Source organism: Populus nigra, chromosome 1, assembly GCF_951802175.1.
Source record: "Populus nigra chromosome 1, ddPopNigr1.1, whole genome shotgun sequence".
Classification (NCBI taxonomy): Eukaryota; Viridiplantae; Streptophyta; class Magnoliopsida; order Malpighiales; family Salicaceae; genus Populus; species Populus nigra.
The window spans coordinates 48,026,453-48,050,080 of NC_084852.1; the positions used below are offsets into that span (position 1 = coordinate 48,026,453).

Below are 23,628 nucleotides of genomic sequence, written 5' to 3' on the forward strand. Positions count from 1 at the left end.
CAACTGACAGAATTCAACATCATACTCAACTCAAATTGAATTTTCCAATATATCGTGGTGATGAAAATCCTACCGGGTGGATTTTTAAAGCAGAACAATACTTTGAGTTTAAAGGGATTGAACACACGCAGCAAGTGCAGCTAGCGTCATTCCATCTCGAAAAGCTTGCCTTACAATGGTATCATTGGTTTACAAGGGATCGAGGACCGATGAATTGGGAGGAATTCACCAAAGTTATCCTACAATGCTTTGGACCCACGGACTACGATGATCCGTCAGAAGCCTTGTCTAGACTCAAACAAACTACCAGCGTTATAGCCTACCAAGAGGTCTTCGAGCAACTCTCACATAAGGTAGATGGCCTACCAGAGAACTTTTTAATTGGTTCTTTTATTGCAGGTTTAAAAGATGATATACGGATAAATGTACGGGTCAAACAACCAAAGACTCTCTCAGAAACCATTAGTATAGCCTATCTCATTGAGGAAAGAAATCTGCTGCAGTGGAAGCCAAGCTCCAGTTTTCGTTTAGCAATGCCAAACTACAATCACAGGTCACAACCAATGACATCAGTGGGTCTTCTTGGGCCACCACCGATGCAACCTGCAACCCAAATGACCGGAACCAAGTTTCAAGGCCCTATTCAATGCATCACCAGTCAGGAAGCCAAGGAGAGACGAGAGAAGGGTTTGTGTTTCTATTGTGATGACAAGTTCACTCCTGGACACCGGTGCACCATGCCACAATTGTTCATGCTGGAAGACATATCCTTTAAAGAAGGATCAGCTGATATAGACATGGAAATTGAAGACACTGCAGATGAGGCCATTCCGAAAATTTCCTTCCATGCTTTGGCAGGAACCACTCATCCATAAACCTTTCAAGTGATTGGAAAGGTAGGAAATAAAGCTTTAACGGTCCTAATTGATGGGGGCAGTACACATAACTTCATCGATCAAGCGGTTGTAACCAAACTTGGGTTGCCAGTGATTCGTGACAAGGTGTTTCAGGTAACTATTGGGAACAAAGAAATTATCAAGTGTACAGGGCGGTGTATGGGGCTTCTACTTAATATACAAGGGTTATCGATTCGAGCTGATTTCTATGTTTTGCCTGTTGCTGCGTGTCAAGCCGTTTTGGGAATGCAATGGCTAGAAACATTGGGTCCAATTGAGACAGATTACAAACAACTAAGCATGTCCTTCTGTCAGGCAGGGAAATTACACAATATTCGAGGGTTACAACGGTCCGAGCTAGCTCCCGTGACAGAGAAGGAACTGCTGCACCACTCAGGCCCCAGATTTTTCCTTCATATGATGACAACAATAGCCCAGCCGGAACCAACCACACCCATTCCAGCAGACCTGCAGAGGTTATTGACAGAGTTTGATCACTTGTTTAAGGAACCGTTAGGGTTGCCGCCGATATGGAGCCATGATCACCACATTTCTCTGCTTCCAAATCAGCCACCAGTCAGCACGAGACCCTATAGGTACCCTCATTATCAAAAAACAAGATAGAAAAATTGGTGAGTGAGTTCCTTGAATCCGGCATCATTCGTCCTAGCCAAAGCCCATTTTCATCACTAGTTCTATTGATAAAGAAATCTGATGGCTCATGGCGATTTTGTGTTGATTATCGTGCTCTCAACGACATCACAATTAAAGACAAGTTTCCGATCCCAGTTATTGATGAGTTATTGGATGAGTTGCAAGGTGCAAAATATTATTCGAAGTTGGATTTGAGGTCTGGCTATCATCAGATACGAGTCCGTGATGATGACATCTCAAAAACTACCTTCCGCACTCATGACGGCCATTATGAGTTCCTTATGATGCCGTTCGGATTGACTAACGCTCTCGCTACCTTTCAAAACTTAATGAACGACATTTTTCGACCTTATTTATGAAGGTTTATCTTGGTTTTTTTTAATGATATTCTTGTATACAGCAGGTCTTGGGACGAGCATTTGCAGCATCTAAAAGTGGTCCTCCAGATTCTGTCCACTCATCAGTTGTTTGTTAAAGCATCCAAGTGCCAATTTGGGGTTTTGATGGTCGACTACTTAGGCCATTGAATTTCATTGCAGGGTGTTGCTGTGGATCCAAATAACATCAATTCAGTCTAACAATGGCCTGTGCCGACCTCAGCAAAGGAGGTTCGCGGATTCCTTGGGCTGGCGGGTTACTACCGAAAATTTATCCATGATTTTGGTTCGATTGCGGCACCTCTGACACAACTCTTAACCAAGGATGGTTTTTGGTGGACAACTGAAGCTCAGGAAGCCTTTGTGAAATTGAAGACAGCCCTTGTTACTCCTCCGGTTTTACGTCTTCCGGATTTTGAACAGCCCTTCATTGTCGAGTGCGATGCAAGTGGAACAGGTCTGGGAGCTATACTGTCACAAAATGACCAACCCATTGTGTTCTTTAGCGAAGCCTTGAAAGGGTCGGCAAGGGCATTGTCAACTTACGATAAGGAAATTTTGGCGGTGGTGAAAGTTGTGCGCAAGTGGCGACCGTATTTGTTGGGTAAGCCATTTGTAATCAAGACCGACCACCAAAGTTTGAAATACTTACTGGAGCAGCGCATTTCAACTCCTTCCCAAGCTAGATGGCTGCCCAAACTTATGGGCTATGACTATACCATACTTTACAAACGTGGCAGAGATAATCAAGGTCCGGATGCTTTAACTCGCGTCACCTTGCTTCAGTTTCAGGCCCTCACGCTACCCTCTGCAGACTGGTGGTCCTCCCTGCAACAAGAGTAATTGACAATCCCTATTACACCACCTTGAGCAGGAATGCTTTATCCAATTGTTTTATTAGAGATGGAGTTTGGATGGAAAACGATAAAGTCCACTTGAGCCCAAACTCCTCCTTATTACCTGCAATATTATCAGACGCACACTCATCGCCTGCAAGAGGACACTTTGGTTATCTTAAAACCATCAACCGGGTCAGCTCTAGTTTTATATGGCCGGGGTTACGCGCCGCTGTGAAGGAATTCATCCGCAATTGCATGGTCTGTCAACGTTGCAAATATGACACTCTTAGACCAGCAGGGTTGTTGCAGCCTCTAGCTATTCCGGATCGTATTTGGACTGATATATCCATGGATTTCATTGACGGGCTGCCTTCCTCTCAAGGCCATGATACAATTATGGTGGTGGTAGATCGCTTGTCCAAATTTGCTCATTTTATGCCTCTCAAACACCCTTACACGGCATTATCCGTAGCCAAGGCTTTCATTTCTAACATTGTGTGGTTGCATGGAATGCCTCTCTCGATTGTTAGTGATCACGACCGAGTCTTTCTCAGTAATTTCTAGCGGTCCCTTTTTCAGTTGCACGACACTGTTCTTTGTAATAGCTCCAGCTATCATCCATAATCGGATGGACAAACCGAGGTAATAAATCGTATCCTTTAGCAGTACCTTCGCTGCTACATATATGATAATCCAAAAAAAATGGTTGGAATGGCTGCCGTGGGCTGAGTTTGGTTACAATACTTTAGTCCATTCGTCAACCAAAATAACTCCTTTCAAAGCAGTCTATGGCGTTCCTCCGCCTTCTATGATTTTGTATATTCCAGGTACTGCCAAAGTCCAGGTTGTTGATGATATGTTGCGCTCAAGGGATGAAATCCTTCGTGATCTTCGTAAAACTTAGGTTGCTGCCTAGGTCCGGATGAAGTGTCAGGCTGATCGTCACCGACGAGAGGTTTTCTTTGAGGTAGGAGACTATGTTTATTTATGTCTACAGCCGTATCGTCAAAAATCTGTAGTGTTCAGGAGTTCGTTGAAGTTGTCTCCTTAATTTTTTGGTCCCTTCAAAATTATTGCCAGGATAGGGACTGTTGCATATAAGCTAGACTTGCCACTTGGGGCACAAATTCACAACGTATTCCATGTCAGTTTACTAAGGAAACATTTTGGTCCGCTAGACTTACCAATAGTGCCATTGCCTCCTGTTTCTGCTGATGTCCAAATTTTACCAGAACCTGAAGTAGTTTTGGATCGAAGGGTGGTTCAGAAAGGCAAGTATAGACCAAGGACTGAAGTATTGGTTCAATGGAAGGGTGCTTCCCGTGAAGATGCAACATGGGAAAACTTATGGCAACTCTCCAAGACTTATCCAGATTTTCATCTTGAGGACAAGGACGTTCCAAGGGTGAGGGATATGAATCAGACCTGGTGGCCTTGAGGTACACGTGGGGTTGGACCAAGTCAAAAGGATTATTGCAGTATTGTTGTGTAATGTATTATTGCACTAGAATCGATCAAATAAGTTAAGGCTGTTAGTATGGTGCTTCATATCTTTAGCAGCCACTCTGTTAGGATTTCCTGTTTTATTGCTATTTCATTGCTTGTCAGTTGTAATGTTTGTTGGCCTATTGAGGCAGCAAAAGAAAGGGAATAAGGTATCGAATAAACAACGCAAACACTCTTCAACCTCTATTATTCTTCTTCTTCTTTACTATCCAAAATTCTTTTATCAGACTCTTGTTATTTCTTGTCTGTATCACCAATTTCACATCAAAAATTGGTCACCTCGCTCGCATGATTTAGTTTCCATCTTGTAAAATGGTCATGTATGTACCTCGTCTGCTTTGTATCTATTTCAGAACTCGTTTTCAACCCCTTAGTTTGGAATATATTTTTGAAAATAAAATCAACTTCCTTCGGTAGAAGAGTCATAGGATCATCCTCCGGAACTGGTAATTCGACAGGGATGATAAGAGCACATTTATAGAGCACAGGAGCTTATTTTAAAAAGAAATGCATTGGCTAGTTGAATTCTGAATAAAGAAAGATTATTCTTATAGAGTTATGTCCCAGGATTGAAATCTTGTATTAAATTCAATGCAGAAAATTAATGTTCCTAAAAGTATACTGAAAAAGAATTGATTCAAGAAAGCCATAATGAAGCCTAAAGAGCGACAAGAAACACGAAGCAAGCAAACTTAACCAGGCTTCGTAAGCCTGCTCAAACAACTAGCAGCTTCAACATAGTAGCCATAACTGGAGAAGAGCGATCCTTGCGCCATGAAATGGGTAAGAGCTTGATCAGAATAACCCCCTTTATTGCTATTATCATCCATTCTTGAAGTAAAGAAAATGAAATAAAGAAACTAGTAAAAGAGTAATAAAAAGAGAAGGAGAGCATAGTAATATAAATTGTTATTAAGAACTCACCCAATAATTTAATTATTTGAATTGAAATATTTCTCAGAACCTTAATATTCTAGATTAAACATAAAATAGTGATAGGACTTGTGTTGAATGTTAAGAATAAGGGACATGGAAGGTTAGTTACTCGATTGATTAAAACATCATAATCCTATCTCTAGCACTTTATATATATAGTCTAAAGAATTGTCCCTCTCAACCTTCTATCAATAAACATCTACTTAGAAACAATTAGAAATTCAAAAGCACAAAAAAAATTAAACACAAATCCAAATTAAAACATAGAATCCAAAAAAACCCAAATAAAAACAACAAAATTAGCCTAAACATGAGCATTTACGCCTAGAATTTGACTCTAAAAGATCTTACAATATGATAAGCAACATAATTTCACTATCGGAGGTGCTTCTGGAAACATTTGGAAAAATTTGAAAAAATTTAAACATTATCCAATGGTTGGATCTCCTGTTATTGTAGTTTTAAGATATTAATCTGGTCTGGTATGATCAAATCTTCTTTTGAGTCTAAACCTATTCAAATAGTCCATAAAAAACATTTGTCAGACTATTCACATAGTTTGTCTTGATCAGATTCTTATATAGTAATGTCAAATCATCACCTACATATTGAGAACCTTTTATTTCTAAAAGCTTGCTAGATTAGTTGATCTAGTCATTGCCACTTCTAGGGATAAGAAGTTGTTATGAATTGATGATGTCATGAAAACTTCATGCTAGATTAGGCTTTTCATGGGTTACAATCTTGGGTTATGGAGTGACTAGGCTTGATCAAGTTAACAAACTGATGGAATGATGAACTTGGTGATTTTCATAAGTTTTCCTACAAAAACAAGTTTCTTGTCGAAAAAGAGAACACTTCAATACTTAAATCAGTGAATATAGAGTAATATACAAAAAAGAAAGGAGAATGAAAAATATAGGGAGTATGTGATTGTTGAACCGATGTGAATCTCTTAAATGAATTTCAATGACTTAAACTTGAATATCAACTTATCTTACAATGAGTGGAGTTACATGTACCTCATGGTGTGTGGAGTTGCAGGTTAGTTGTTGGCTAATACACTATATTGATGAAAATATTGGTACTTGTTATTGGTTATGGTGCTTTGTTGTGCTATTAGTTAAGAGATTGGTGTTCTTACTCTACATAGAGAATTTGGTGTGCATTAAGAACACTAGTTAATGGTTTGGGGTAATGTAAAGTGTGCATCAGTGATTGGTGCACAATCTTCGCTTTGACTTTTTGAGACTCAAAAACATATTAATATGTGTGCGAGGTAGGGATACTCAATCAAAGTCCAAAAATATTCGATCAAACCATCATCCTTAAAAGGTGTTTGGACATTTAGGCTTCTAACCATTTAGGCATGACTCGAATGACTAAGGATTTTATTTATATATTTTATGCACCGTCAAACTAATCATAAAGTGATGTACTAAAGGATTCCAATAAATGTAGGTAAGGCAATGAGGTTTTATACTATTTATATTTAAACTTGAATATGAAATAACTATCCATATTTGACTCAAATCTAAATTGGTGTGGGTTTTTTATTTCTGAACCCGACTCAATCAAGTTTGGGGTAGTCATTATATATTTATAACTCGAACTTGACCCAAACCCAAAATCTGAACACAAAAGCTATAATTTAAAACTATTTAGTACATAAGTAGCTTTATATTTGTTTATTTTTAAAAAACTTTAAGGTTATTTAATTATTTTTCATCGGGGCTATGAAATTCCTATTCATTTGGGGTGGTTCGGGTCAGTTTTCACTAGGTTAACGTGAAATTATCATCCCTAAATAAATGAAGCCATGTACCTAAAAAATGAAGCGACTAGAGGCCAATCAACATGACCCACGCTTGTCTAGATAAGTCTCCAACAGAAGCTGAGCAAGCCAGCCTACCCAGCAACAAAGGTCGACAGGCCAAGAGAAAGCCTACGTTTCGTGATTGCTTTGAGATGAAGTCTTAGCAGAGATGTTACACGGATCATTTCAGATGACAATTTTCCTATCAAGTATAAAAAATCTCCCCGAATTTGTTTTTTTTTTTAATCTGCAATCACAATCTATTTTCAGAGTTTTGTTTTTTCCCTTTTCCAATTAGCAAAGAGAAAATTATCCACCGAGCAAGAAGCAGCACATTATAAATTCCATAAACCAATGGATTTATGCAGGGACAGATTTATTAAAAGTTCTGGGTGACAGTTGAATTCCCACGGCTAAAAATGTGAAAAATCTGACATTGCTCACGGTGGGATTCCACGAAACCGTATCCACATCTAACCAAACAAAGAAAGTTTCAGAGAATCAATTGGCAGATCAGTTTTTAGTTATCAAAATGTCTCTCAGAGTTCAAGATTTGTGTTAATTTCGACTTTTTCTTTTGCGCATCTGTGACCAGCTGGAGTGACCCGAGTTCTTTCCTGGGGTAGTGAGAGGGATGGGCCTAAACCCATACGTTGAAGCTTCAAAAATAGAAAGACAAAAGATTCAGCTTACTTGTCTTGTAAAGAGTACAAATAGAGAATGTGTCTCATAAGAACTTGCCTTGTGAGCCAGTATTTGTAAGTTATTACGGAGATGTGTGGCTTCATCGTTCTTTAGCTGAATAAAGGGATCCGTTCGTGTTACAGAACTTGATCCTCTTCTCTGATTTGCTGTCCGTGTCACCGAATCTATTTCAGATAATAGCTTCTTGTGTAGAGCATCATATATTAAATAAGCCTTGCAACCATGTGCAAGCGCTTTACTCTTGTCACTACCCTCCAGGCAGACTATTAGTTTCACATATCTAGATTCTGATGCAAGGATGTGATCAATTAGAACGTAGGTGTGACATTTGATATAGATGAAAACAGTAACACATAAGGTAATTGTCAATGAGATTCTACACCAAATTAACCGGCAATGGATACATATCCGCTAATCGCTTATTGTTTTCTCCAAGCCAAGTATCGAAAATGGACGATGCTTCGAAATAGTAACGCTGAGGGTTTGACTCCCCTTCAAAATGTAGAGCAGGAAGTGTGATTTAATCAATATATTCCTTTAGCATATTGCAGATAAAAGTTTGCTCGTGAAAAGAAGATATTACGAAGCAAACGCAAACCTCTTCTGATTGCAACCTCCCCCAGGGCACACAGTACGTTTCCTTTCAGTAAGTAGTTGTCTATTCGATATTCAATAAGCGACCATGCAAGATTTAGTTCTCCCTTTGCAACCTCTAGAATTCTTACGTAATTCTCCTCCATTGCCCCTTTTAACATGAACAAGAACATAAACCTAAGGAGTTAGTTGTTCCAGACAAATTTCACATAACCAGATGAGTTAAGCTGATTCTTTTAATGGAAAAATCTACCTAACTGAACTTCAAGAGCCACAAAATGTAAGCTGATGAGACATCATGCACTTTCTAACAAAATTCTATGATAGTTTTGGAACATGCAAGGACTCTTCATCCTTTTCTGTCAAATTACATTCAACTAATACTTCAGAATTCATTAATTTTATACACATAGAGGGTTTTTGCTGCATCTACCTCTCTAATGAAAATCTGATAGAAACTTAAAAAGATTGCTGGCTGCTATAACCAGAGAGAGCAGTACTAAAACTTGATGTCCAGAGTCTATAATAAGAGATCATGAACTTGGATCAATTTAAGAGCCAGAAAACGGATTATACTAAAGCAAGCAAGCAAGCGCACACATGTGTGTGCTTTTTAATACATTGATCATGATAAAGTAAGAATTAGATGATATTTACAAGGGCAAGTACTGACCTCTATATGTCCCGAAAGCAGAACTAGGAAATGGAAGTACTGAACTTTTATAGTAATCGACTTCCTTTGGTAGTAAAGCCATTGGATCATTTTCTGGAACTGGTACTGGAACTTGACACAACAAGGAAAGGCCATGGGTATAGCGGCTAATGGCGCATTTTAAAGAAGATCGACCATGAATTCGAATGCTGAATAAAGAAAGGTTAAACAATAAATAGAAGAGCTCGCACATAGCAGACTATTCACATAGAATTTTGCCCCGTTAATAGCTTAGATAATTTAACCAAAACAAGAAATTTTGGCGAGTTGAAAACTTAAAGGACAAGAACCCAAAAGACTCAGAATCTCACACGCAGCACCCACTTTCTCAGCAAACAAACAACAAGAAAACAAATACTTCAACTAAGAAAGCAGATATACTAAATACATAAAATAACTCAAAAAGGCATGAAGAAACCTAAAGAATAAGAACAGAGAAAAGAAACCTTACCTGGCATCACGAGCATGCCTGAAGCAATTAGCAGCATCAGCATAGCAGCCTTGAGAGAAGAATAGTGATCCTCTTTCCATGAGAAGGGCGGGATCTCGATCAGAATAACCCCCTACATTGTTATTTCCATCCATGCTTGAAGCACAGAAGATGAAATAAAGAAACTAGTACAAATTTTCTTGAAAGAGCAAGGAAGAGAGAAAGAAAGCAGATATCTCAGAATGATGGATGGTCAAGGTTGGTTAATCTTTATAGAGAGGGTCTTGGCGGGAAGAATCTTTGGTTGTTAGTAACGGTTAGGCAGACAGGACCTCTAACTTGGTAATTCTTAATAGCATATTGTAAAGCCCCAGCCCACAGAGAAATCTGGGTTCAAGATATCTCGAATTGTTACTCAAGACCCAATTCACAAGATGAGCCGAAAACAGTATTATTAAATCCAATTTGATTAATATTAACTCGAATTAATTAAAAACTAGCTTTGATACCCACGCGATGTCATAGGTTATTTTTTTTTGCATAAAAAATATTAAAACAAAATAAAAATTTAAAAATATTGGGTTTTTTTACAAAGTTATACCCAAGAATCTTGAATTTGACTGTAACACCTGATCTAAAAGTAATATTTATAATATTAATAATAAAATTAAACTTACATGATCCAAGTTTAAGTGAGTCTAGCTGTAACACCGGACCCAAGAATATTGGATGTAAGTCTGGCTATAAGATCGTGTCATAAAAGTGTGATAATTAAATAGATTAATTAAAAAAAACAAAGAAAAAAAATCATCATGAAGGAAAAAACTAATGAAGAAAAAGAAAAAAAACATTGAATTAATTGGGTCAATCTTTTAAACCAGGTTATTCCGTAAAACCTGGGATTTGCGTCATGAAAGTTTGATAACTAAATAGAAAAAAAAATGACGGGTTTACCTAAAATTAACCAGGTTAACCCATCAAAGATAATTTAAAAAAAAACATGTGGGGAAAACATTGTAGCCAAACAAATACCATGTAAGAAAAACACTGTAGTAATCCATAGTATTTTTTTTTAAAAAAAAAATACAAAGCTAATCTCTCAACCAGCTCAATATATAAAAAAAAAAACCGACAAAGGCTATTTAAAAAAAAGAGTCAATTTTGGGTAAAAGAAATGAAAAAAAAATGTACAAAAAAGAAAACAAAAGCGAAAAAAAACACGTGGGGAAAGCTACAATGTTTTAAAGAAAAAGACAAAAAAACTAAATTTTCAACCAGCTCAATAGTAAAAAAATAAAATTTTCAAAAATAATTCTGAAAAAAAATATGTAAAAAAAGACAATTTTGGAAAAAAAGAAAAAAAACATATGGGGAAAGCTAAAGCTAGATTATCAGTCAGCTCAATATTGAAAAAATAAATTCGATAAAGATAATTTTTTAAAAAAATATATGGGGAAACACTACAGCAAAACAAAAATTATATAGGGGAAACACTGTAGCAATCCATATTTAAAAAAAAACTACAAAGCTAAATTCTCAATCAACTTAATATAAAAAAATAAAATTTACAAAGACCATTTTGAAAAAAAAAAAGAATAAAGAAATCATAAAAAAAAATAATATATGAGAATATTATAGCAATCCACAATGTTTTAAAGAAAAAAACTACATAGTTAAATTTTCAACCAGCTCAATATTTAAAAAAATTAGCAAAGATAATTTTGAAACAAAAAAAATTAAAAAAAAAAAGAAACAAAAAAAAAAGAAGAAGGAATCAATTTTGGGTAAAAAAAAACAAAAAAAAACATGAAAAAAAAAGTTAAAAAAAAACCTGTTAAAAAAAACCTGTTATAAAAAAAAACCTGCTACAGTGAATATCCTACACATTTTAGAGTTCTTTAACTAGTTGGAAATTGCTCTAATAAAATCTAAATCATCATGACTTTTTATATAAAAACATTAAAATAATATTTTTTAAATTTTTTAAAATATTTAAAATGACATTATTTTGAATTAATTTAGATTAAATTTATGTTAATTTTTTTTCTTTTTCTTTTCAAATAATATCCTTTGAACCAATCCATTTTTTTTCCTCGGGCATCTTGAAGGAGCATTATGTTTTCTAGCACCAAAAGATCATTCAATAGTTTTTTATTAATTTTATTTTCGAACTTTTATAAGTTCTTAATTAAAATTTTCCATTTATTCTTAATCTTTCAATCTATCCATGTCATACTTTATATATATATATATATAATAGACATCGCTATTCGTAAGGAATTTAATGTTTTAATTGAGCGATTTAACATAAGTTTTCAATTAAAAATTCAAAATAGTTAAGAATAAAATTAATGTATAAAATAATTTGAGTGTAAAATTGATATTTATATGAAAATTTTGAAGTATATTGTGAGCTTTATCTTCTTTTTTTAATCTAGGGTTAGTCTATCCAATTGAATAGAGATCTAGTATGGATTGGATTTAAAAAAAAAATAAGTGAGAGTTTTTCTAATTAAACATGGTTATCCGGTGAAAATTTAATTTAACTTTTAAAAAATTAAAAACAAAATTGTTTTTATTATTTAAAAAAATAAAATGATGTAATTTTAAATTTATTTAGCCGTTTAATCTATAATTCAGGTTTAAAGCTAGGTCATGAATCGGGCCGAACTGCTTTGCTCCTTTCTTCCCTGAACCCTAAAACCTGCGATAATCCCCTCAGTCTCCAGTCAGTTTTCCTTCTTTCTTTGCCTGTCATTTTCTTTAAGAGACATTTTTTGTTCTTTGGAAAAAGTAATGGCCGCTAGAAAGAAAAACCTGCAGCTGCTGCTTTCTCTTATACAAAAACGATGTCTCCAAACATCATCTGCTGATGCTCTACTTCCACCCACCAGGACCACCACCAACATCAATGCTTCATCTTCATCATCATTTGATGTTCATTTCCTCATGAATTCATGTGGGCTTTCCTCAAAATCTGCCCTTTCAGTTTCCCACAAGCTCCAACTCCACCAAAATAAGCTCCAAAAACCACAATCTGTGCTCCTCTTCTTGAAATCTCACGGATTTGACGATTCCCAAATCGCCCAATTAATTGAAAAGCGACCCAAAATCCTCCATAGCGGAATAGACGACACTTTGAAGCCCAAATTCGACTTCTTCGTTAAAAATGGCTTCACGGGTAAGCTTCTGCCTCAGCTTATCGCCTCCGATCCGAATATTTTGTCAGCGGCTGTAGATTCTCATCTTAAACCATGTTTTGAGCTTCTCAAGTTATTTCTGGGCAGTCCTGACAGAATTGTAGTTGCCTTAAAGCGTGCGCCTTTTTTAATGTCTTTTAGTTTCAAGGGTGCTGTTCAGCCAAATATTGAGTTGTTGATAAAAGAGGGAATGCATGTTGATAGGGTTGCAAAACTTCTAAGTTTGCATGCAAGAGTGATACTGGTTAAGCATGATAGGATGGTTTATGCAGTGAATGCTTTGAAGAATTTGGGTGTTGAACCCAAGACTCCTGTGTTTCTACATGCTGCTAAGGTAATGTTATCCATGAGTAAGTCGAATTGGAGGAAGAAAATTGAGGTTATGAAGAGCCTTGGATGGAGTGAAGAGGAGATTATTGTGGCTTTTAAACGATACCCTTATCTATTAGCATGCTCAGAGGAGAAAATCAGAAAATCGTTGGATTTCTTTGTGAATACTTTAAAGTTAGAACCACAGGCTATAATTACATGTCCCGAGTATTTGTCATATTCGGTTGATAGAAGGCTTCGTCCCAGGCATGATGTTTTGAAGGTTTTGGTGTCAAAGAAGCTGGTTAAAGAAGATGAGAAGATTGTGCGGGCAGTAACCCGCATTAGTGATAGAGATTTCCTGGAAAAGTATGTTACTAAATATGCAGACAAGGTGACAGGTTTATTGGAAATATATGGTGGTATCAGCAAGGCAAAAAAGATGGAATCTTGATGGCAGACTAAGTTTACTTCTGCAATGCATTGTAATAATATGTACCGGTTGTCTAAATTGATTTTCCTTTGCTCCTGAATTAAGAGGTATTTGTTCTTCGCTTATTCCAGTTTTACCGTGGCTATATTTTCAAATTGTGCAACCAATGATTACATTTTATATGTGCCAATCCTGGCTATGTGTTTTATTAGTGTAGCCAAACTATTCCATGATTCTAGGAAAAACCTTGGCCAGGTTTCCTCTGTTGGGAGGATATAGTGACTTCAAGTAGAATCCTAGCTTTTGTCATTTTTCCCTGTGTTGGTAAGCAAATACTTTGGTATTTTTTTATTATTTTTTTGGAGTAAGGCAGTTATGAATTTAATTTTGAATAAAAAAGTCATCATTCATTGCAACAATTTGGCAGGAGTGTGATACAATACATCAGAGTTGAGACACTCTGGTCAAGCATCATTAACCAAGTTCCTGCCATATGAATCGTAGTTGAATGTAGAAGATTAATGCTGAAGAGGAACCACCACTGTAGTTCATTTATTGTCCATAAATGATGACAAATTAATAGCCTCATAAAATTGGTTCTCTTTATAGAAATAATTAGCACGGGTAAAATTATTTTATTGTTATGCTTCGTTTTCTACCTAAACTTTTGAGTTCTTGGTGCCCAGATATACAAGTTTTTGTACTGGTAGATCTTTCAGTAATTTAGTGAATTGTTTAGTCCCGAGGTAATCATCCTAGCCACCTAGACGGCTAAGGTTTGTTTGTGCATGTTTGTGAGTGCACTCTCACTCTTTTACCTTGCAATCTATTTTATCGAACAGATGGTTAAATTGTTCAAATATGGCGTTGTAGATTTTGGCACTGCTAACTTCATTAGTTGTTTCTCTCGAACTGGTTCAGTTTAGTTCATTGTTATTTAAGTTTCTCGTAGGTTAAATTATGTTGTCTCCCATGCTCTGTTTCATTGAATTGGAAGGATGTGGTGGGTGTTGCAGTTTCATTGGATTCTCTATGACTCTTACGCCACTTCCCATATCTGCATTTCTATCCATATCTTAAGGCGGTTGAGAAGCTACGTAGTCTGTTTTTTGGCTTGAGGAATTCCAGAGATGCTGAGGACAGAAACTCGTTGCCTAGAATTCAGTGCCTTCTACCTACAGCATAATTTTGAGCTCATTGCAAACTTCTACTTATGTAAAGAAAGGAATTTAAGAATGGCACTCAGCCTAACTATCCCGTACCTGAAAGAAATGCAGCAACCATGGCGCAACAGCTGCTGTTGAGGAAGATCTTGTTAGGGACATCATTCATTCTGTTCGGCTTGGACTACTTGGGAGTTGGAATTCGCAGAAGATCTCATGATAGAATTTTCAGCTAGCAAAAAGCAATTTAGTTGTACACATTGTTTATGTGAAGCTCTCAATTTTTAGTACTATCACTACAACCATCCACTGATGCAAGAAAGTTAACTCTCAACAGTTCCTCAAGTTTGAACACATTCCAACTCTATTTAACAGACGGGCCTTTATGTGCTGCCAGTCCTCCTTAGCATGTCTCCTTGCACACCTTTTTGTTTGCAGCAACTCATTTTTGTCCTTAGCATAGCCAGAGTTTCCTCTGCTTGAAACTGCATCTCTTCTGCCAATCCTTCCATGCTGTTTTGCCCATAGGAACCAAATGAGTAAAAGCTAAGCTCCGTATGGCCTCTACTCTCCACGCTTTTGCCATGCCAGATCCATCAACAGTCTTTGAACCAAACCCTTTTGTTAGTGTTATCTATTTTTTGTAATATCTACTATTCAAAGAAAATTGTATTTTATATATATATATTGAATTGAATTGATCCTTTGTTACTTTAAAAATCTCTTAAGAAATTTTAAATGTGATCTAACAATCAAATTAAAAAAAAAATATAGCTACAGGTTGGTTTGGAGTAACCAAATCTTCTTTTGTTTTTTTTCTATTCCTGCTTCATAAGAATATCTACTAAGTGATCAACATAATTTATCTGTGACATCATCTAGCCGTGATATATTTTTATCAGGAATCTTCAGTTTCTGATCAGAACCTTCAATTTCAAATATAATGTATCCATGAAACAAACATGATAAAGATTTGCCTTCAATCTGAGCAGCGTGGCCTAAAGATCAAGATTGACAGGGATGAAATGTTCTGGTTCTGAGCAACGATTTTGTTAACTGTACAAATCATCTTTCTCTACAGCACAATCCATCCTAATTCTCGAAGTCCATGAAAAAGATAACTCTATGGAAACTTGGGTTTCCAATGACAGCGAGCGTCATCCCTTCCATTTTCTCATCGAATAGCGCCATTCAGCTTCTCTCTCTGCATCCAAAACATGTAACTTTGACCTTAGCATCTCATCTATTCCAAGATTTAGTGCGCTGCTCAGGTCGATAGTCTCCAGTATCACTTCTAAAGTTAGACCCTAAAGATGACAAGATATGGATAGCATTTGCTATCCGACATAATGCTCTGCCTCAACTCTTGCAGCATGTCCTTGGAAGTTGTATTGTATTTGGTGAGTTGTTGTTGTTCGGTATTGTTTAGTTGATCCTCTATAGTAGTACTGTCCATGGCCTTGACATGTTCACCAACCCAAACGAACCCACATCCAAGTATCAGGTCAGCTCCATACTGTTCCAAATGATGGAGATGATGTCTTTGTATTTTCACTAGATAGGGAGGAATTGTGAGCAACTGACCATTCTCAAGCTGTGAGGCATAAAAATATTGCTATAGGCAAAAATGACAACATGGCATAAGAAAACAAGAATGGCTGATGAATTTGGACTTCCACCAGTGTACCTATCAAAGATAATAGACGGGGATAATGTAAAAGGCAGGTTCAGGTAAATGGATCAGTAGCATTTGTAACAACATTCACTTTACTCCTGTAATTTCTGCTTAGAATTAGGGTTTTGTTTGCATAAGAACGCATTCCATGGACCAATCTCAAAACAACATTGTTTCAGTTTCATTTTTCTTAAAAAAAACTCAAAATCATTCTAGGAAAAAAAATTAAAATGTCATTTTACATAAAAAAAAAAAATTAAATTGAAACAACTAGATCATGCCTGAATCCGGTCTAGCCAGGTAAGTTCAAACCTTGCTAGGTTGCTTGAGATCACGGGTCAATTGTCAACAAGATTAGAATCAAGCCTTGATGAACAAGTTTCGAGGTCAACTTGTCAGTCAAGCCAGGTTTGATAGCTATGTAGCTGTGTTAGAAACCGGGTGGGGGAGGACATAGTTGAATGGCAAAAAGCATTTCATACGGTGGATGAAACAACAAAATAAATTTAACAGCTAAGATTCTGCAAAGGATACTTGACAAAAAAACTAGAGCCAATTGACATAGTGGCACTTGAGATAGGCATCACAAAATTTCTTCGCAGGACAACAGATTAGATGAAACAAAACTGATCCACATTGGCCATGACATGCTAGCTAATGATTTGCTAGATGGTGTTATATAAAATTTGATCCACTGAAGTTGTTCTTAAGATAGATTGAATATCTGCACTGGCCAACAGCGTTTCCGTCCATCAAGGTCAACTCCAGAAGTTTCAATTGAAATGTCAATGCTGCGGTGGTGTTCGACAGCACGGGCAATGCTGATGCGTAGATGAATTCTTGAGGCAGGACATGCATCTGTGCCAACAGCTGCGGATTTGTCAACATAGGGTTTTCCTGGTGCCATTGCTATTGGCTCAAGGAAGGTGAAAATTGTTTGGGACCAATGTGTTTTTGGAGTGTATGGTGATGTAGACAAAACGGATGGAGTTTCTTTGCAGAACCTTGGGGTAAAACCAGTATCAAACCACAACACAACACCATAGCACCAGGTTGTTTTAGAGGTCAATTCAGTGGAGTTGTTTGCCAGACAGATCGACTTTGGTTCCAACTCGATGCTTGCAGTGAAATCCACTTCATCAGGCTTCATGGTTGCCAAGTCAAAAGTCTGAAGAAGAAGACAAGTCATTATGCAATCATTGTACCAAAACACAGTATGCAACATAAATCTGGGCGACAAGCTCCAAAGTAATTACAGAACTATCCTTGGAAAAGATCAGACAACTTGAAAAATTAAAGTGCAGGCATCTTTCCAAATTCATAAAGTTTCTTTCCAAATTCATAAAGTTTCGAAGATTCAAAATATGTTCAACGTTGTATAAAGTGCCATTAATTTAAGAAATTGAGGAAAAAGAAAACTTTTTGGGATGTTTTGTGACGAATACAAAACAAAGGTTCAGAAAAGTTCAACAAAACCAACACCAGATTCAAGAATTTTTAGAATGGGTCATAATTTGGCTATCATCCATTAGCTACAATTGCTGATTATTGACTCCTCGTCGTCATGACCTTCCCATAAGGACAAGCAGGAGATCTGTATTTTCTACCCTAAAAATTCACACGTATAAAAAATCTTACAACTGTTTGCAAAGATGGCTTCATCCCTGGCAATGCAATATTGAGAATCACATACACTAAGTCACAGATCTAGATAAGCAACTGTAGAAATATAAAGTATATAACTAACCTGGAGAAGCACAGCGTCAGTCACCAAATCCTTCTCATCCACAACATCAACAATAGGAAATTTAGCAGCATCCTGAACAAGTTCCTTGCCAACACAAGACATATTGAAACCATACACCTCTTCCCAGAATGGAAGACTAGTGCCACCTCTTCCAAATCCAGCAGCATACTGAAGAAGTCAGTAAAGGAGACGAAAATGAGTTCGGACTATAGATCCCTAATCAACATCTGACAAGCAGATGAGGGGGAAAAAGATTTAAGAGCTCACAATACTCGCTGTGTCAGGGAGGATGGCACCCCCAGGCTTCAACCATTTATCTCTGGCAAACAGCACTGAGCTCAGCATTGTCTCATAAAGTAGGCAGTACCCCATCCACTCACTCAATAATACATCGACACTATGCGGTTTAATTTGTATGGATTTATCAATCTCTTCAACCATACCTTGAACCACCTCCATCACTCCAGTATACTGGTTATTGCCTTCAGTGCACCGCCAAAGGCCATTTTCTTTTGCAATCTATAATTATGCATACCAAAGAAATGAGAAGCAAAGAACTACAAGAGGTAATGAAGGAATGAACTAAATTAAACAATGCAAAAACATACCTGAGTTGCCACGGAAGCCATCTTCTCACTGGCTTCGACTGCAATTACTCTTGAAGCCCCTGTTTTGGCAGCAAAGAGACTGTAAAAAAAGAAAAGAAAAGAATTTCACGTAAGATCCTGATGTACTCTGAAACGTTTAAAAAGATCATTGAATACAAGGGTGTACTGTTCCAATCATTCACGTATAAGCAAGCATACACAAACATTGCATAGTAGCCACCCACATGGTCAGATATTTACTGGCAAGCCGAACAAGGGTAGCTTCCTCTACTCTTTTCAGGGTGCTGGTGAAATCAGATATGGGGTGGTTTTGCAAGTGCTGGATAAACCAATCCATGGCCGAAAAAATCCTATAAAGTGTAGGGGTTTCATGCTTTAAACTCCCAATCCCTACGGGAGATTGGATTCAATCCAAAATTCTGGTACCACTAGCTAAGTTCACTAACATCTCAAAGGCCAATGCCACTTCACTGGAAAAGCTAGCCAGCAAACGTTAAAGACCAAAGCATGCAGTATTAAGCCAAAGCAGCATTTTAATGTATTAAGCCCTTTCATTTTGTTAATTTTGTTTAAGGAGGTGCTAGGAGAAGTCTGTGATGTTGCAAAAGGACTCTTCTGAAGCATAATGTAATAAATCATCTCAGGAAATAGGTAGAGATAACATTGAGACATGTTAGAAATCAGAGAAAGGTGGAATTAAGGAATTTTAGCAATATCAAAAAAGGAAAGTATAAAAGAAATATGCAATATGCACGTGCATAACAGCATATACATCTATCCCAAAAACTCATGCAATATAAGATGTGAAGCATTGAGTTTCAAGATTTTATCGATGGTCAAGACTAGCTTTAACAAATGTCTCTAAAATAAACAAAAGGTGCAAACAAAATAAGATGAATAAGAGCATAGAAACAAGAACCACATTGCCACGGCCACCTCACCTTAATATGCCAGTTCCACAACCTACATCCATCACAACTGCACCAGTCATGAGAGAAGGGTTTTTCAATATAGCTTGACCATAAGCATCCATCCTAACCTGCATAACAAGAATATAAGAGTCTTCATGCAAAATAGTGATACTCAGAACCCCCAATCAACTTGCACATTTCAAGCCAACCAACCCCCAGCATGAAATAACACAATTAAAGGCTCAATACCTTATCGCTTATCATCTCTCTATGTATACCAAATGAACTGTAAGCCCCAAAATAATTCGCATTGGCTTTCTTGATATCCTTATCAACAAGATTCATAATAGAAGCTTTTGAATGCTTATCTGATGGCTTTCCATCTGACGAACCAACACGTTCTTCAGAATCTCCGTTAACCATTTCCATCTTTGAAGAATTTCCCATGTTCTCATGACTGCTGGAAGTAGAAGCAACCTCTTTTGCTCCATTTTCTCCATAGCCATGAGCAGATTTTTCCAGCGTGTCAGTGTCTTCAATGCACATCTCATCAATATTCCTCAAATCCCTCATTAGTTCCTCTTGGTCATCCAGCGTCATATGATTATCTTCACCTTCTTCATCTTCATTGAAACTGTACAATAGCGGATCATCTTGCATGAAAGGTTTCAAATATTTATCATCATCCCACAAAGGCTTAATGTCTTTCAACTTTACTGTTTCATGTAAATGATTCTGTATATCTTGCTGGGATTGACAGGCAAGCCCACAACTCCAACATCTATTTTCTGCCACCTGGTAAATGAAAACATCAAACAGTATATAAATTTACTAGCTTCCAGCCAACCATAAGTTGTTTTACCTTGCGAATTTGCATTTAAATTCTTGAAAAAGCTGCACTAGTTAAACTTAACCTCGAAGTATTTAACTACAAGGCATTGAGTTAAAATCATTGCTAAACACGGGCAAAGATATTAGAATTTAATTAGTATTGTAGAAGTTTTTCAATGTGATAAAAGCGTAACACCACATAAAAATATAAAATATGGTCCACTGATAACTTTATTTTATAAACAATGAATTCATTTTCCAGTTATCTATCTCAGTAACCACAACAGAAGCCATAGAGATTACTATACAGCTCGAATTGAAATAAATTATACACGAGGCTACACGGAAACTATAAAAAATAAACCAAAATAAAATAATTTTTCTTTCCATTCTATACAATTCCTCGGTAACCAAACAGAATCCATATCAAAACCAACATTAACACTCAAATTCCTAGAAAAAACTACAAGAACTCAGCCTAAAGATTCTAACCTTTTAAACATTCAGTCCCTATCATTTCCCCCTATTTTCTCAACAACAAAGCAAACAAAACAAAACCCAGATCAAAACCAGACTAAAAAAATAAAAACCAACTAACCTGAGACCTGACATAGTTGATTAGCTTGAACGAACCATAGAAATCCAAGCCCAGTTCCTTCCTTATCCCATCAAAATCAAACTTGTGAGCCAAGCGACAGTGCTCGAACAACTCACTGCAAGAACTGAACTTTGAATCAAGAAACAAACACATGAAAGGCTTGTCGTTTTCTCCACCGTCGTTGTCGTCGTCTTCTCCCCAATCGTCCCAGTCTTCGTTTTCTTCTTCGAATTCTGAATCGGATTCTTGCTCGATAACTGGTTTCTCAGCTTTGTTGAGTTCTGTTTGGTCGTTACTTGCCATGATTTTGTGCTGTTCGCTGAATGAGAGAGGGAGGGAGGGGGAGAGTGAGAGAGAGAGAGAGCGTAGTGGCTAGTGGAAAGTGGAGGGGTATTGCTAAACCCTGCGATATAAACCCTAGCTCACTCGCAAGTCACACTTCACTTGTGAGCAATGTGCTTTTAGAAACTTTTCAAGAGTAAACTCCAAGTTAGTCCCTCGAAGATTCAAAAAGTCTCATTTAGGAAGAAAATGAAAGTCAATTAGATCTCTAGAATTAAAGAAATTTATGATCAAGTCCCTCTAGGAGCACCTTGTATTTGTCCGAGTTTCTCTTGTTATGGGCGTCAACTCCAAGTAATTTCTTTAAAAAATCTCATGTTATTCGATTGAGAGAAAAAATTGTTCAAAAATATTGAATTTTTTAAAAATAATTCTATTAAAATTTAGTAGATATTTGAATTGTTAATTGACCAGTAAGATATTGCTCAAATTACAAATACTGAGAATCTAATTTTTCTTACAATTAGAATACTTATTTAATAAATTTTTATGTATTGAAATTATTATTTTTATCAAGTTTTAAATAAATTATTTGCATAACGATCTGTTAAAAAGACCGCTCAATTACATTGATAATGAAGAAAAAGAAGTATGAGCAAATATATAATTAGCATTTAATATGATTTTATGTATTGAAAAAAACATATATGTATGTTTTCAGAAGTTGTTTGTTTTTTTGATTGAAACCTTGTTTTGTGATTTTTTTAAAAAATATTTTGCTTTAAATTATTTTTTTATTTTTAAATCATTTTAATGTGTTAGTATCAAAAACAATTTTTAAAAAAATATTATTTTTATATATTTTAAAGAAAAAAATACTTTAAAAACAATAACTACAAATACTACCTTAATACTATACAAAACAAACTTTAAGAATAGAATATGTTAAAAATAATCTTCATAAGTCTTTGTTTAACTGGACTATTATACTAAGAATAGAGTGATGGTGAAGAAACTATCGAGGTACCTGTAAAAACAAGATAACCTAACAATGGCTGAGACAATAATATAAGTATGTTTTCTATTTATATGAAATATGCCTTGAATTTAAGATATGATTAAGAAATTTAAGATATCTAGGACTGGTATGTACAATGTTGCCAACTTCGAAGGCGCCATAACTTCGGGTTTGTTTGGTAGTGTGGTTGCGGTTGCTTTTCAAATAGCTTTTCATACCAAAATGCATGCCAATAATATTGTTTTATTTTTAAAAAATTATTTTTGACATCAGCACATCAAAATAATTTAAAAACACTAAAAATATATTAATTTGAAGTTAATAAAAAATAAAAAAAAATTAAATTTTATTAAAAATATTTTTAAAACACAGAAACAAACAGATCCTTCCATGCAAACAACGTGGTTCCACGGCTCGGTCCATCTGCCTGTCTCATTGTTTGGTTTGGATACGACTTAACTGTCCACAACCTTTTCTTAAAAAAAAAATTAACTAATTTATTTTAAATAAATAAGGTGTGTGATTTTTTTTATTTAAAAATATATTAAAATAATATTTTTTTTATTTTTTTTATATTAATATATTAAAATGATTTAAAAATATTAAAAAATTATTAATTTTAAACAAGACAGTGAGCTGGTTGCTCCAGCTCTGCTTGCAGATGTGACACTTTAAAGATTCTAAAATCCAAAAGACCCCAGAAAAAAAAAAAAAACACTTTCGCTGCACAAAAATCTACCGACAAGCATATTTATAAAACCCGTATAAAAAATTCAGATTGGTTTAAGTAAAAAAAAATTAATTAATTCGGTTAAAATCTGACTTTTAATTTATTGATTTTTTAAAAATAATTAAATTAATATAATTTTAATTATTTGTTCATAAAACATTAGGAATTAAATCTTGATGATGCTTTTCATCCACTTACTTTAATTTATCGAATTTTAAAATTATTGGTACAAGTTTGTGAACTCTCCTTTTATTTTATTTTTAAATTTAGACAAAGTAGTATTTTTTACTCGATTTATATATCATTTAGATTATGTTTTTTTTTTCAAACAGTTTTAAGGCATTCCTTTCGTATCTCAAGTCAGACCAATTCTTTAAAGATTCTGCAAACTCTGTGCAGCTGTGGTTTTTGTTTGACTGTGTTTGGAATTTCTGCTCAGAAGCATTCTTCGTTGCGGCACGAAACAATTAAAAAAAATTAAACAAAGCAGACGTAAATTATGTAAAATAGTAAATAAATACGGATCCCATTGTCATCCATGGGAAGGTGATTCGAGTATTTAGAGTATTTAATCATCTAGGAGATGATTAAATAATAAGATTTTTGGATTAAAAGGTTTGTTTTTATTATAATTTCATGTTTGAATCCTGTAGTTGCT

At 35.7% G+C, this 23,628-nt stretch overlaps 2 protein-coding genes across 3 annotated transcripts; one reads left to right on the forward strand and one right to left on the reverse strand.

Annotated features, from left to right (window-relative positions):
* The first annotated feature begins 12,105 nt into the window (after positions 1 to 12,105).
* Positions 12,106 to 14,875, forward strand: LOC133693766 (transcription termination factor MTERF8, chloroplastic-like). Of its 2 annotated transcripts, none has more exons than XM_062115079.1 (2): positions 12,106 to 13,514; positions 14,360 to 14,875. In XM_062115079.1, exon 1 carries the CDS (start codon positions 12,262 to 12,264, stop codon positions 13,426 to 13,428), a length of 1,167 nt encoding a protein of 388 aa, XP_061971063.1. In that variant the 5' UTR covers positions 12,106 to 12,261; the 3' UTR covers positions 13,429 to 13,514; positions 14,360 to 14,875. The 2 variants fall into 2 exon arrangements, with proteins under 2 accessions (XP_061971063.1, XP_061971053.1); XM_062115069.1 differs by having other exon boundaries at positions 14,424 to 14,875.
* A 1,827-nt stretch (positions 14,876 to 16,702) lies between these two features.
* Positions 16,703 to 21,378, reverse strand: LOC133681116 (probable protein arginine N-methyltransferase 3). The gene is made up of 7 exons (XM_062104223.1): positions 20,941 to 21,378; positions 19,761 to 20,306; positions 19,542 to 19,639; positions 18,601 to 18,679; positions 18,260 to 18,511; positions 17,993 to 18,160; positions 16,703 to 17,413 (listed from the first exon to the last, which is right to left on the reverse strand). Exons 1-7 carry the CDS (start codon positions 21,241 to 21,243, stop codon positions 16,952 to 16,954), a joined length of 1,908 nt encoding a protein of 635 aa, XP_061960207.1. The 5' UTR covers positions 21,244 to 21,378; the 3' UTR covers positions 16,703 to 16,951.
* Between the last annotated feature and the right edge of the window lie 2,250 nt (positions 21,379 to 23,628).